Source organism: Pongo abelii, chromosome 1 (assembly GCF_028885655.2).
Source record: "Pongo abelii isolate AG06213 chromosome 1, NHGRI_mPonAbe1-v2.0_pri, whole genome shotgun sequence".
NCBI lineage: Eukaryota > Metazoa > Chordata > Mammalia > Primates > Hominidae > Pongo > Pongo abelii.
Genome location: NC_071985.2, coordinates 180,134,126 through 180,148,688, shown reverse-complemented (window position 1 = coordinate 180,148,688; position 14,563 = coordinate 180,134,126). Strand labels below are relative to the sequence as shown.

The window sequence follows — 14,563 nt, the reverse complement described above, 5'->3', positions numbered from 1 at the left end:
ACTCGGTACACTCACACTGTCTCGGTAAACTCACCCCATCTCAGTACACTCACACACCCTGTCTTGGTACACTCACACATCCCGCCTAGGTACACTCACACACCTCACCTCAGTACACTTACACACCCTGCCTCGGTACACTCACACACACAGCCTCGGTACACTCACACACCTTGCTTCATTACAATTGCACACCCTGCCTTCGTACACTCACACACTCCACCTCGGTACACTCACACACACACAAACCCTGGCTCGGTACACTCACACCCCATGCCTCAGTACACTCACACCCCATGCCTCAGTACACTCACACCCCATGCCTCAATACACTCACGCACTCTGCTTTGATACACTCACACACCACTTCGGTACACACACCACCTTGGTACACTCACACATCCACACACACCACCTTGGTACACTCACACACACCACCTCAATACACTCACACACAGTGCCTTGGTACACTCACACACCCCACCTCAATACACTCACACAACCTGCCCCGGTACCCTCACACACTGCATACACCCCGCCTCAATACACTCACACCACATGCCTTGGTACCCTCACACACACCACCTGGGTGCACTCACACACCCTGCCTCAGTACACTCACACAACCTGCCTCAGTACAATCACACACATTGTCTCAGTACACTCACGTACCCTGCCTTTGTACACTCTCTGCCTTGGCACACTCACACATCCCACCTCAGTACACTCACACATCCCACCTCAGTACACTCACACACCCCCTCAGTACACTCACACACCCTGCCTTGGTATACTCACACACCCCACCTCGGTACACACACCCTGCCTTTGTACACTCACTCTGCCTTGGTACACTCACACAACCCACCTCGGTACCCTCATACACACTGCCTCAGTGCAGTCACACACCCCGCCTGGGTGCACTCACACACCCTGCCTTGGTGCACTCACACTGCCTCAGTGCACTCACACACCCCACTTCAGTACACTCACACACCCCGCCTCGGTACACTCACTCTACCACAGTACACTCACACACCCCGCCTTGGTACACTCACACACCTTGTTTTGGTACATTCACACAACGCACCTCAGTACACTCACACAACCAGCCTCGGCACACACACACTGAGCCTTGTTAGACTCACACACCCTGCCTTTGTACACTCACACAAGCCACCTCGGTACACTCACACACACTGCATCAGTACACTCACACAACCCACCTCGGTACATTTACCCTGCCTCAGTACACTTACCCTGCCTTGGTACACTCTCACCACCTCGGTACTCTCACACACTCCGCCTCGGTACACTCACACACACCGCCTCGGTACACTCACATGCCCTGCCTTTGTACACTCACACACCCCACCTCGGTACACTCACCCCACCTCAGTACACTCACACAGCATGCCTTGGTAAACTCACACACCCCGTCTCGGTACACTCACACACCCCACCTTGGTACGCTCACCTCACCTTGTTACACTCACCTCACCTCAGTACATTCACACGCCACCCCTCGGTACACTCACACTGCCTTGGTACACTCATACTGCCTCAGTACAAACAGCCTGCCTTGGTACACTCACACATTCCACTTTGGTACTCTCACAAAACCCACCTCGGTACACTCACACTGCTCGCCTCGGTACACTCACCCACCCCACCTCTGTACACTCACTTAGCTTTGGTACACACACACTCCACCTCAGTACACTCACCCCACCTCGATACACTCACACACCCCGCTTCGTTACACTCACATGGCCTCAGTACACTCACACAACTTTCCTCAGTACGCTCACACACCCCACTTTGGTACGCTCACACACACTGCCTCGGTACACTCACATGCCCTACCTTTGTACACTCACACAGCCCACCTCGGTACACTCACCCCACCTCAGTACACTCACACAGCATGCCTCGGTAAACTCACACCCCCCATCTCGGTACACTCACACATCTCACCTTGGTGCGCTCACCCCACCTTGGTACATTCACACACCACACCTCAGTATGCTGACATTGCCCTGGTACACTCACACCACCTCAGTACACTCAAACACCCTGCCTCGGTACACTCACACATTCCACTTTGGTACACTCACAAAACCCACCTCAGGACACTCACACTGCTCACCTCGGTACACTCACACTGCCCGCCTCGGTACACTCACCCACCTCACCTCTGTACACTCACACTGCTTTGGAACACTCAAACATTCCACCTCGTTACACTCACACCACCTTGGTACACTCACACACACCGCCTCAGGACACTCACTGCACCTCCATACACTCACACACCCCGCTTTGTTACACTCACATTGCCTCAGTACACTCACACAATTTTCCTCGGTACACTCACACAACCTGTCTCGGTTCACGCACACACCTCACCTCAGTTCACGAACACACCTCACCTCGGTACACACACACACACCGCCTTGGTACACTCACACTGCCTCGGAACACTGACACTGCCTCAGTACACTTACACCACCTCAGTACACTCACACACCCTGCCTCGGTACACTCACACTCCCTGTCTTGGTACACTCACACACCTTGTCTTGGTACACTCACACCTCCTTTGTACACTCACACTCCCCATCTTGGTGCACTCACCCCACTTCGGTACACTCACACACCCTGCCTTGGTACACTCACCACACCTCAGTACACTCACACACCACATCTCGGTAAACTCACACACCCCGCCTCTGTACACTCACATGCACTGCCTTAATACACACACACACGCCCCATCTCGGTACACTCACATGCCCCGCCTCAGTATACTCACCCTCCCTTGGTACACTCACACCGCCTCGGTAGGCTCACACACCCCGTCTCGGTACACACACACACCCCACTCATACACTCACAAAACCTGCCTTGCTACACTCACACATCCTGCCTCAGTACACTCACACACCTCACCTCCGTACACTCACACTGCCTTGGTACACTCACACACTCTGCCTCATTACACTCACACACTGCCTTGTTACACTCACACACCCCACCTCAGTACACTCACACTGCCTTGGTACACTTACACAGTCTGCCTTGTTACACTCACACACCCCGCCTTGGTACACTCATACGGTCACACCACCCTGGTACACTCACACACTCCACCTTGTTACACTCACACTGCCTCGGTACACTCACACACCCAGCCTTGGTACACTCACCCCGCCTCAATGCATTCACACCTCACCCTTGTTACACTCGAACTGCCTCAGAACAGTCATACACCTTGCGTCAGTACACTCACACCACCTGCCTCAGCACACTCACACAGCCCGCCTCAGTACACACATACACACTGCCTCAGTACACTCACACATACCACCTCAGTACGCTCACACACACCACCTCGGTACACTCACTCTGCCTCAGTACACTCATACCGCCTCAGTACACTCATATAACTGGCCTTGGTACACTCAAACATACTGCCTCGATACACTCACGTTGCCTCAGTACACTTACACAACTTTCTTCAGTACACACAACCTGCCTCGGTACACTCACACACCCTGCCTTGGTACACTCACACACCCTGCCTTGGTACACTCACACTGCCTTAGTACACTCACATACACTGCCTCGGTACACCCACACCACCTTAGTACACTCATTCTGCCTCATTACACTCACACTGCCTTGGTACACTCACGCACCCCGCCTCGGTACACTCACCCTGCCTCGCACTCACACACGTCTCATTACACTCACACTGCCTCGAAACACTCACACCCTGCCTCAGTACACTCACAGCCCACCTCTGTACACTCACACAACCCGCCTTGGTACATGCACACATACTGCCTCGGTAGGCTCACACATACTACCTCAGTACACTCACACCACCACAGTACACTCACAGCGCCTTGGTAGACTCACATAACCTGCCTTGGTACACTCATACATACTGCCTCGGTACACTCACACACCACCTTGGTACACTCACACTGCCTCAGTATAATCACTCTGCCTCGGTACACTCACACACCCCTTCTCGGTACACTCACACTGCCTTGGTACCTCACACACCGCTTTGGTACACACACATACCCCACATCGATACACTGACACACACCACCTCAGTACGCTCACACAGCCTGCCTCGGTATACTCACACACCCTGCCTCGGTACACTCACACACCTCGCCTCAGTACACTCAGCCGCCTCAGTACACTCACTCACACCACCTTGGTATACTCACACACCACGCCTTGATACACTCACACACCCCACCACGATACCCTCACTTTGCCTCGGTACACTGACACATACCACCTCAGTACACTCATACCCATTGCATCAATATACTCACACCACCTCGGTACACTCACGCTGCCTTGATACACTCACACAGCTTGCCTCAGTACACTCACACCACCTTGGTACACTCACACACACCACCTCGGTACACTCATACCCGTCCTCGTTACACTCACACACCTCACCTTGGCACACACCCTGTCTCAGTACACACACACCTCCTCGGTACACTTACCCCACCTTGGTACACTCACACACCCTGTCTCAGTACACTCACACACACCACCTCAGTACACTCACACTACCTTGGTACACTCACACACCCCAACTCAGTACACTCAGAAACCATGCCTCTGTACATTCACACACCACACCACCTCATTATACTCACACCATCTCGGTACACTCACACACCCCATCTGAGTACACTCACACACCTTGTCTTGGTACACTCACACCACCTTGATACACACACACCCTGCCTCGGTACACTCACACACCCCTGCCTTGGTACATTCACATACACCACCTTGGCACACTCATACACCCCACCTTGGAACACTCACACATCCACACACACCCACACACACACCGCATCGGTACATTCACACACCCCACCTCAGTATACTCACAAAACCCACCTTGGTACATTCACACAACCAGCCTCGCTACACTCACACACACTGCCTCAGTACACTTGCACACCCAACCTTGGTACACTCACACATACCGCCTCAGTACACATACACATCCCGCCTTGGTACACTCACACAACCCACCTCGGTACACTCACACTCCCCGCCTTGGTACACTCACTCTCCCCACCTCGGTACACTCACACACCCTGCCTCAGTACACTCACACGTCTTGCTTTGGTACACTCACACTTCCTACCTCGGTCCACTCATACACACCACCTTGGTGCACTCACAAACACTGCCTCAGTACACTCACACACACCACCACGGTACACTCACACACCTGACCTTGGTATACTCACACATGCCGCCTTGGTACACATACACACACTGCCTTGGTACACTCACACAACCCGCCTTGGTACACTCACACACCTTGCCTTGGTACACTCACATGACTTGCCTTGGTACATTCACATGCTTTACCTCTGTACACTCACACACACCGCCTCGGTACACTCACACACACCACCTCGGTACACTCACACACATTGTCTCGGCACACTCACACACTGCCTTGGTATACTCACATACTTTGCTTCAGTACGCTCACATACCCGCCTCAGTACACTCACATCACCTCGGTACACTGCCACACCCTGCCTCAGTACACTCACACACTTTGCCTTGGTACACTCAGACTGCTTTGATATATTCACACACCCCACCTCAGTCCACTCACACACCCTGCACCAGTACACTCCCACACCCTGCCTTGGTCCACTCACAAACACCGCCTCGGTACACTCACACACACTGCCTCAGTCCACTCAGACACCTCGCCTTTGTCCACTCACACACCTCACCTTGGTACATTCACACAACCCACCTTGGTACAATCACACACACCACCTCGGTACACTCACACACACCACCTCATTACACTCACACACACTGCTGTAGAACACTCACACACCCCGCCTCAGAACACTCACACAAATCATCTGGGTACTCTCACACTGACTTGGTACACTCACATACCCACACACACCATCTTGGTACACTCACACCCCACCTCGGTACACTTGCACACCCTGCCTTGGTACACTCACACACTGCCTCATTACACTCACACACCCCACCTTGGTATACTCACACACACCACCTCAGGACACTCACACACCTCACAACAGTACACTCACACCACCTCAAAACACCCACACACACTGCCTCGGTACACTCACACACCCTGCCTCAGTACACTCGCCCTGACTCGTTACACTCACGCACCCCACCTCAGTACACTCATACCGCCTCGGTACACGCACACAACCCGCCTCATTACACTCACACACCCCGCCTTGGTACACTCACACACACTGCCTCAGGACACTCACACACCTCACAACAGTACACTCACACCACCTCGAAACACCCACACACACCGCCTCGGTACACTCACACACCCTGCCTCAGTACACTCACCCTGACTCGTTACACTCATGCACCCTACCTCGGTACACTCATACCTCCTCGGTACACTCACACACCCCACCTCAGTACACTCACACACCTTGCCTCGGTACACTCACACTCCTCATCTCGGTACACTCACAAACCATGTCTCAGTACACTCACACACACCACTTTGGTACACTCACACAGTGTCGGTACACTCATACACCCCGTCTTGGTACACTCACACACACCGCCTCGGTACACTCACACACCCTGCCTCAGTACACTTACACACTGCCTCAGTACACTCACACACACCACCTCAGTCCACTCACACACCCGCCTCGGTACACTCACACTCTTTGTCTTGGTACACTCACACGTCCCACCTCAGTACACTCACATGCCCTGCCTCGGTACCCTCATACGCCCCACCTCAGTACACTCACACAAATGTTCACGGATGCATGGATAGTTACACATGCGCAGCGAACGCTCAGTGAGTTGAGTCCAAGGGTCTCTGGTTCTTTTGCTCTGCCAGTAGATGCCCTTTTCTTATGTTCCCAGCCCTGACAAAGTCTGAGTGGGGACTGCTTATCAGATGTGCCGAGAGGCACTTTCAGACATTGTTGTTTCACACACTTGGGTCACCAAGGCCCTGGCCCCTCTGCATGCCTGGCGTTTTGGCCCAGATGAGAAGAGCTCCATTACCCATTGTCACCCAGCCGTCCACCCGTCTCCCTACCAGGTCTGCTGAGTGCCAGCTGTATCCACGGCAGTGGTGGGCTCTGGGGTGGATGGAGACAAGCCCATCTGCCTGTGTGGGGCTGGTCGTGGCTGTGCAGACAGCAAGCAATGATATCCTTGCAATCGAGTCTAGTGCTCACAGAGTAACCAGGCAGTGTAGCCCGGGGCACTTGGCCTAGTCTGGGGAGGACTCTCCTGAGGGCATGGCGCTTGTGAGGAGCACCCTGAAGATGACAAATGTGGAGGGGGACTGGCAAGAGCAGCCGGGCTGAGGGTTGTGCAGAGAGGAGCACACGGGCTAGTCTCACAGGGCTCTTCAGCCAGCACTAGGGGTTCGGCCCCTTTCCAGGGGCAACGGGCAGAGCACAGTCAGACTTGTGACCTCTGGAGCTGGACACACCAGCAGGGACAGCCCTGGAAGTTTTCTAGGCAGCTTTCACAGGAACCAGGCAAGAGACCACACGGCCTTGACCCGGGCAGTGACGTGGGGTAGAGGGAAACGCGTGGCTTGGAAGGGACTTTGGGGGCAGACCTGACAGGATGCAAAGCTGGGGGCCAAGGCAGAGGACAAGGTAGAAAGTCAGCCCCAGAGTTTTTGCATGACGAGGACGGCGAGGTCTTTTCCTTGACAAGAAAACCCAGTGGAGGAGTCAGGGATGGCAGGCAGGACATCTCCACAGGCTTTGTGGGGTCTGAAGCTTGCATAATTTGGGACCCCTCTTTAAGAAAAATAACACAAAATTTAAAAACCAAGGTGCGGGCCTCCAAGGAGCTTGCATAGGTGAGGGGCCTGGCATCCCAGAGGAGGGCAGCAAAGGGAAGGGTGTGGCAGGGATGCCAGCTGTGGGCCTAAGAAATGGCCCAGACAGGCCTGAGGGGGAGGTGCCAAGGAGAAGCCCCTGGGGTGGGGTGGGGAGGCGAGGGATTTAAATAAACAGGGGTGGTAAATATTTCCAGTTTTTCACAGTAAACCTCTCCAGCATTCTCCCCAGACCTCAGTAAGAGGTGGAGGAGCAGGCTGCTGGGAGGGGCTGGGGGCCCGGCTCCACGGCACTGCTGGGCAGGTGGGCAGCACATACCCATGGTGGCAGAGAAGAAGACGATGCCCAGCACGTTCATGCCATCGCTGGTGCCCGGCTCTGACTTGTAAACGACCTCGGGCGGCGGGGTCAGGTCCAGGGCGAAGTTCTGCACATGGGAGCCATTCTCCTCCTGGACCCCGTAGATGAGGATCCGCCGAGGAGGGGCCTCCTCTGGTGCCACCTTGGGGGACTTGACAACTGGGGTGGTCTTGGTGCGGTACTGGTGGGTGACACCCCACCCAGAGAGAAGTCAGGGCCAAGGGTTGTTATTAATATTAACGACAACAATAATAGCATCTTGAAGGCACATTTGTATCCATTCCTATCCTATTTGATTGACAGCAACCCTGTGAGGCAGGCAGAGCAGAGACAGCTATCGATATTTTACTCAAAGAAAGCTGCAACTCCTTCCTCTACCACCACACCACCCAGCCATGCTGCCTCCTGCCTTCATTCTTCTTCTTCCTTCTATACCTCATCACCCCATCTGGGTCCCTCTTAACCACCTGCCCAGCCCCTTATCCACCCAAGTAACCCTTCATCCACCCATCTGTCCCCTCCCAATCATCCAGGATCCATCCACTGGGTGGCTCGCTGGCCCTGCTGCCCACCAGGTGGAAACTTGGACCTTCTCTTTGAAGAAGCATAGCCTGCCCCAAGCCTTGTTGATGAGATGAAGCCCATGCACGAGAAAATGACCCTCATGAGCCACGTACCTTTCCCTCTCTGCCCCCAGAGCATTCATGGGTCTCACCCCATCATCCCTCAGGTACTGGGAGCCCAACAAGGGAGCCTCCTCTCCCCTCAAACATCACTGCATCGATAAGGCCAACTGCTCAGGAAACATATGAGACCTGAAGTCTCTGCTGCCTTTTCCTCCTCTGTAAAATGGGATCGTGATAGCATCTACCTCATGAAATGAAATGAGACGATGTATATAAAGTGCTTACAGCAGTTCCTGGCACATGTTAAGCCCCATGAAAGCATTACTGCTACCATCATCATCATCATCATCATCATCATCATCATCATGTTGAACACTCTGTGCTGGTTGCTGGAGATACACAAATGAACCTGACATGATTTCTGCCTTGGGGAGGGAGTGACTAATTGGCTGAAAGAGTTAGACAGTTTCACAAAGAAGGGGACATTTGACTTGAGTCCTGAAGGATGGGTAGGAGTTTGCCAAAAGAAAAAGGGCATTCCAGATACTTAGAGTAGAGCAACATTCTTTCTCTTTATCTCTCATACCCTCAATGATTCCCAATCACAATAGAAACTTCCTAGCCTAGCATTCAGTCCCCTTCACAATCTGGCTTATTTCATAGATGTCAGGAGAGACGCGGCGATTTGCCAAAGCTTTCACAGCTCCCTATTCAGAAGCCTCCTCTCTATACCTCAGCCACTTCCTTTGTGTCCCCAGGCTCAACACAGGGTCCAGCCGAGGAAAGGGATTCAGGAAACCCTTGCTGGATTAAGTCAACCAACCAGCTGACAGTTTAGAAAGGGAAAAAGAATTGGAAATTATTCAAAGGGCAGGCAAAGCTGATGCACAAGGACATTCATCACAATTTCGACAAAGGAAAAACTTTGAAAACAACCCAAGGGAACACTGAAAGGGGGAGTGGGAAATAAATTACAACCCAGCCTTATCACAGGCCATTGTAGTACCACTACACATTGTACTTTTAAGAAATATTTCATAACCGGGGAAAATGCTCAGGATATAATAGAAGTGAAAAAAAGCAAGATGAAAACTGTATATGCACTATGATTATAATATTGTTTAAAAATATGTAGAGAAAAAAACTAGAAATATACCCTCTGCTACCAGGGACTATGTACTAGAACTAGAGATGATTTCTATTTTCTACTTTATATTGTTTAGTATTTTCCTAATTTTCTACAGTGAACATCATTATTATTCTTGTTGGGGGAAAAATGATTACTTTAAAAAGAAAGAGAAAACAGGCTAGGAAGATAGGCCTGGGTTTACCTACTGGCTTTGTCATTTACTAGTGGTATAACCTCGGGCAAATCATTGACTCCTCGGAGCCTCAGTTTCCTCATCAGGAAGTGGGGCTCGTCCTACCTCAGCGCCGAGTTACTGTGAGGATGGGTGAGATGGTGTATGTGGAAGCAGAGCAGGCACTCAGTGAAGGCTTCTCTCCACCCCCACACTTTTTCATCATGAAAACTGGAACCCAGGACAGGGATGTGGCCATGGGGGGCTCTAAGGATCTAGGTTCCCCAGCATACCCTCCCCTCTAGCATCCCACCTCCAGGAGACAGCGTGACTGGCCAGCACACCTGTCACTTCCCAGCCATGCCACCAGCCCTGCTGCCTGACCTCCTGCCTGCTGCTCCTTCCCTCCCCTCCACCGCCCAGAGACTCACTCACCTGTTTGAATGTGGCTTCTACTAGGTTGGCTGGGAACATGTTCCTGGGAAAAGAATCAGCAATTGAAAAATTCCAGAGCCCAGGACAGGAGGGCCCTGGGGGTTGTGGCCTTGGGGTCATCTGGACATCTCCTTTGGTGGTCGGGCCTTCCTCAGGCCAGCCTCCTCTGCAGTCTCACCCCCCACATCACGGACACTCCACACTGCCAGCACCTGCCGCCCCCAGACCGTGCCACGTACTTTCCAGAGCCAGGCATTTGTCTACACTGTTCCCTCTGCCCGGAATGCCCTGCCTGCCTCTCTGTCTGGTGAACTCCTCAAATCTACCACAGATCAAGCACCTTTTCCTCTGTCCAGCCCTCCCTGACTGCCCCACGAGACCCTATGGCCCTTCTGTGTGGGTCACTACTGCTCCGCCGCACCACCGTGTGGTCACTGGCTCACCTGTCTGCCTCCCCCATATAGTGGCCGCCTTGCAGGTGGGACTTGGTTGTTCATGTCCCATCTGTGGGGCCCAACACGGGACCTCGCACGTAGGTGGGCCTATTATTCTTAGTAACATATTTTATTACAAAGCTAAAGGTGGAGGAGTCTTTCCTACCAGATAAAAAATGGTGGCTCACGCCTGTAATCCCAGCACTTTGGGAGGCCGAGGCGGGAGGATCACGAGGTCAGGAGATCGAGTCCACGGTGAAACCCCGTCTCTACTAAAAATACAAAAAATTAGCTGGGCACTGTGGCGGGTGCCTGTAGTCCCAGCTACTTGGGAGGCTGAGGCAGGAGAATGGCGTGAACCTGGGAGGCGGAGCTTGCAGTGAGCTGAGATCGCGCCATTGCACTCCAGCCTGGGTGACAGAGCAAGACACTGTCTCAAAAAAAAAAAAAAAAGAAAAAAAGGTAACTGTCAAACTGTGATACAGCAGTCAATGGAAAAGTCCATGTAAGCTGTAGCCCAGAAACAGAACCTAGCACCTCTAAGTGTTTCGTACTTGATAAAAGTTGTTTCACAAATCAGTGAGGAAACTAAGGATTCATTATAGAATACTGTGCAGCTGACCAACTGTTTGGAAAAATAGATGTTAGATCCTTACACCAAAATAAATTCCAAAAGGTTTAAAGAAAGAAATAATTCTTTGAAAAATGAAACCAGCTGGGCACAGTGGTTCATGCCTGTAATCCCAGCACTTTGGGAGGCTGAGGCGGGCAAATCACCTGAGGTCAGGAGTTTGAGACCAGCCTGGCCAACATGGCGAAATCCCGTCTCTTCTAAAAAATACAAAAATTAGCTGAGTGTGGTGGTGCTCGCCTGTAGTCCCAGCTACTCAGGAGGCTGAGGCTGGAGAATTGCTTGAAACCCGGGAGGCGGAGGTTGCAGGGAGCTGAGATCGTGCCACTGCACTCCAGCCTGGGGACAGAGTAAGACTCTGTCTAAAAAAAAAAAAAAGACAAACCATAAAAAGCTAGACGAAATATAGGTTAAGGTCTCATCATGTCTCAGTATAGGAAATGACTCTCGAAGAACAAAATGAGCAATAAATCAATAGATTTTACTACATGAAAATAAAGAAACCCCTAAGCGCAACATAGCATCCTGGATTGGATCCTGCAACAGAGAAAAAGGACATTCGTGGAAAAACTGATGTAATCAAAACGAGATCCGTAACTTAGTTAATAGTGTTGTACCAATTTAATTTCTCAGTTTTGACTGACGTATCCTAGTTATGTAAGCCGCTAACATCAGGGGAGGCCGGGTGAAGGGTGTGTGGGATCTCTCTGTACTGTCTACAACTTTTCCGTAAACCTAAAACTATGCTAAAATGGAAAGCTGAATGCTTGAGAAGCTCTCTAAGACAGATTGCAATACAAATAAAACCACAAAGCAAGTGATGAGCTGGAGAGACTGCGTGACCAAGCACTACCATCCTAAATCTACTAAGAGCTTTTACAAATCTTGGCCTGGTTTCTACCTTCACTATCTCCTCTCATCAGAATATCAGCTCCCTGGAGGGCGGAAGCTCTGTGTTTGTTCACTGCTGTGTCTCCAGCCCCGGGAAGAGTGCCCAGCACATACCAAGCACTCGGTAAATATTTGCTGCGTAAACCAGTAGACCACAAAAACCCGACAGGAAAACGATGGAAAGATACGACCAGGCAATTTGTGTTACAAAAGAAGAAAAGTCAATGGCCAAAAATGCTTTTTAAAATGTTTAGTTTCATCAACAAATTCAAGATATTTCCACCTGTCAAACTGACAAAGTATTTTTCAAATGACAGTGCACAGTGTGGGAGGTTTGGTGAGATGGGCACCCTCACATGGTCCCAGCAGCAACCTTTCTCTAAAAGCATTTATATCTTTGTCTTCACAGTCCCATTCTAGGCGTGTGTCCTGTGAGAAATGCCAACTCTGAGGTTAGCATATGCTAAGAGGTTTCCGTTGCGTGCCTGCTCTTCCTCCAACCTGCCGCCCCACACTCACACCACCTCCACCTGGGTCGCCTCCCTCTCACTCTTGTCCTCGGTAACCCTCTTCCCCTCTTTCAAGACTCAGCTCACACACACATGGAGAACATTTGGAAGGCCATAAGAAGCCAAATGCAACTTATATCTGTATAGACATTTCTTTACAACTTCCTTTACAATTACAATCATTTTAAATGTGGGCTCTGGCAGGGACAGCTAGTTGCCTACGCAGTCTCCATTCTCCCGTCCTTCCTTAATAGAAGTCCTGTTATGTTGTGGAGACCAAATGGGACCTGCCATCAAGCCCTGATTCTCTTGCTAATGGAGTGGCCATCGAGAGGTGAGTGGAAGTCGTTGGGTGGTGATTCCCGGAAAACTCTTAAGGACGTGCCCATTAAGCCAGGACCCTTTGGTCCATTCCCCCAACTTTCTTCTTTCTGCCTGGAACATGGAGATAATAGCTAGAGCTTGAGCAACCTTCATGGACCATGAGACTCAGATGAAAGCCAGGTGCTAAGCACGGCACAGCACACAGGAGGGCGGGGCCTGGGACCCTGGTGACTGCCAGCTGCCCATCTCCCACTTCTGGACTGCTCTTCAGGAGCAAATGCAAACCTTACCTTACTTAAGCCTCTGCTGATCTGGCAGCCAAAAGCAAGTCCTGACTCGTGTGTGTTCATACTAATAACCAATGAATTTATCCTGCAGATTTTAATCAAGAATTATACCTTTGATTATTAAATGGGGAAATGTACATTTTCTTTTGGCTTTGAGCCTTCGCGGGAAGACTTTTCTGCTTGTCCCATGAGGTCCGTGCTCCTGATGGCGGCTACATAAAACACAGAACGTGCCTGGGGACATTAATAGCCATGCCTATCAAATACCCACACACTCTGCCCTGTGCCTCCCTGCACGTTTTCCAGGCAAAGCCAGAGTCCACCTCTCAGCTCCCCTCTTCACCTGCTACTTGCAAATTCTCACCGAGATGCTTCCAAACCCACCCCTAATAACATGTCCCCAAACCAAGCCCTAAAGGTGGGAACTGTTCCCTCCCAAGCACAGCTCCTGGAAGCTTCTTCCAATCCCTGAGAGGGTAGCTGGGAGCTATAAATAGAGCCCAGTCATTACTTAATCTCTGTGGTGTTTTAATAAGATTGGAAAAAAAAAGAGAAGGGGCCAGACCTGATTAGTGCTCTGCTTGGGTTTCTGTTTTGCGCGCTGCACTGTGAGCAGGCGCCAGCCTTCTGGAGCGCCCCCCTACCGCCCGGAGCCCTGGAAAATGAATTCCTGTCTTGGCGGGTCATCCAGGGACATGGCCTGTTGTGTTCCTCTGGAGTCATCTTTGAGACAAGGATGCAGATCTTTGTCCCTGTGGTGTACCTTATGTCCCCACGCAGTGGGCTCCCACTTCATTTGTACCACTTGCCCTGGTTCTCAGTTCTCTTCCTGGTCATCCGTGTTTTTGTTCAGTC

At 51.6% G+C, this 14,563-nt stretch overlaps 1 protein-coding gene across 1 annotated transcript in view; it reads right to left on the bottom strand.

The window, feature by feature from the left end:
- SLC1A7 (solute carrier family 1 member 7) overlaps positions 1–14,563 on the bottom strand; it is a 56,302-nt gene that overhangs the window by 9,130 nt on the left and 32,609 nt on the right. Inside the window, exons 3-4 of the mRNA XM_009250182.2 lie at positions 10,633–10,675; positions 8,229–8,451 (exon numbers count right to left, since the gene is read on the bottom strand). Of these exons, the coding sequence (XP_009248457.2) occupies positions 8,229–8,451; positions 10,633–10,675 (266 nt within the window). The remainder of the gene's footprint in view (positions 1–8,228; positions 8,452–10,632; positions 10,676–14,563) is intronic.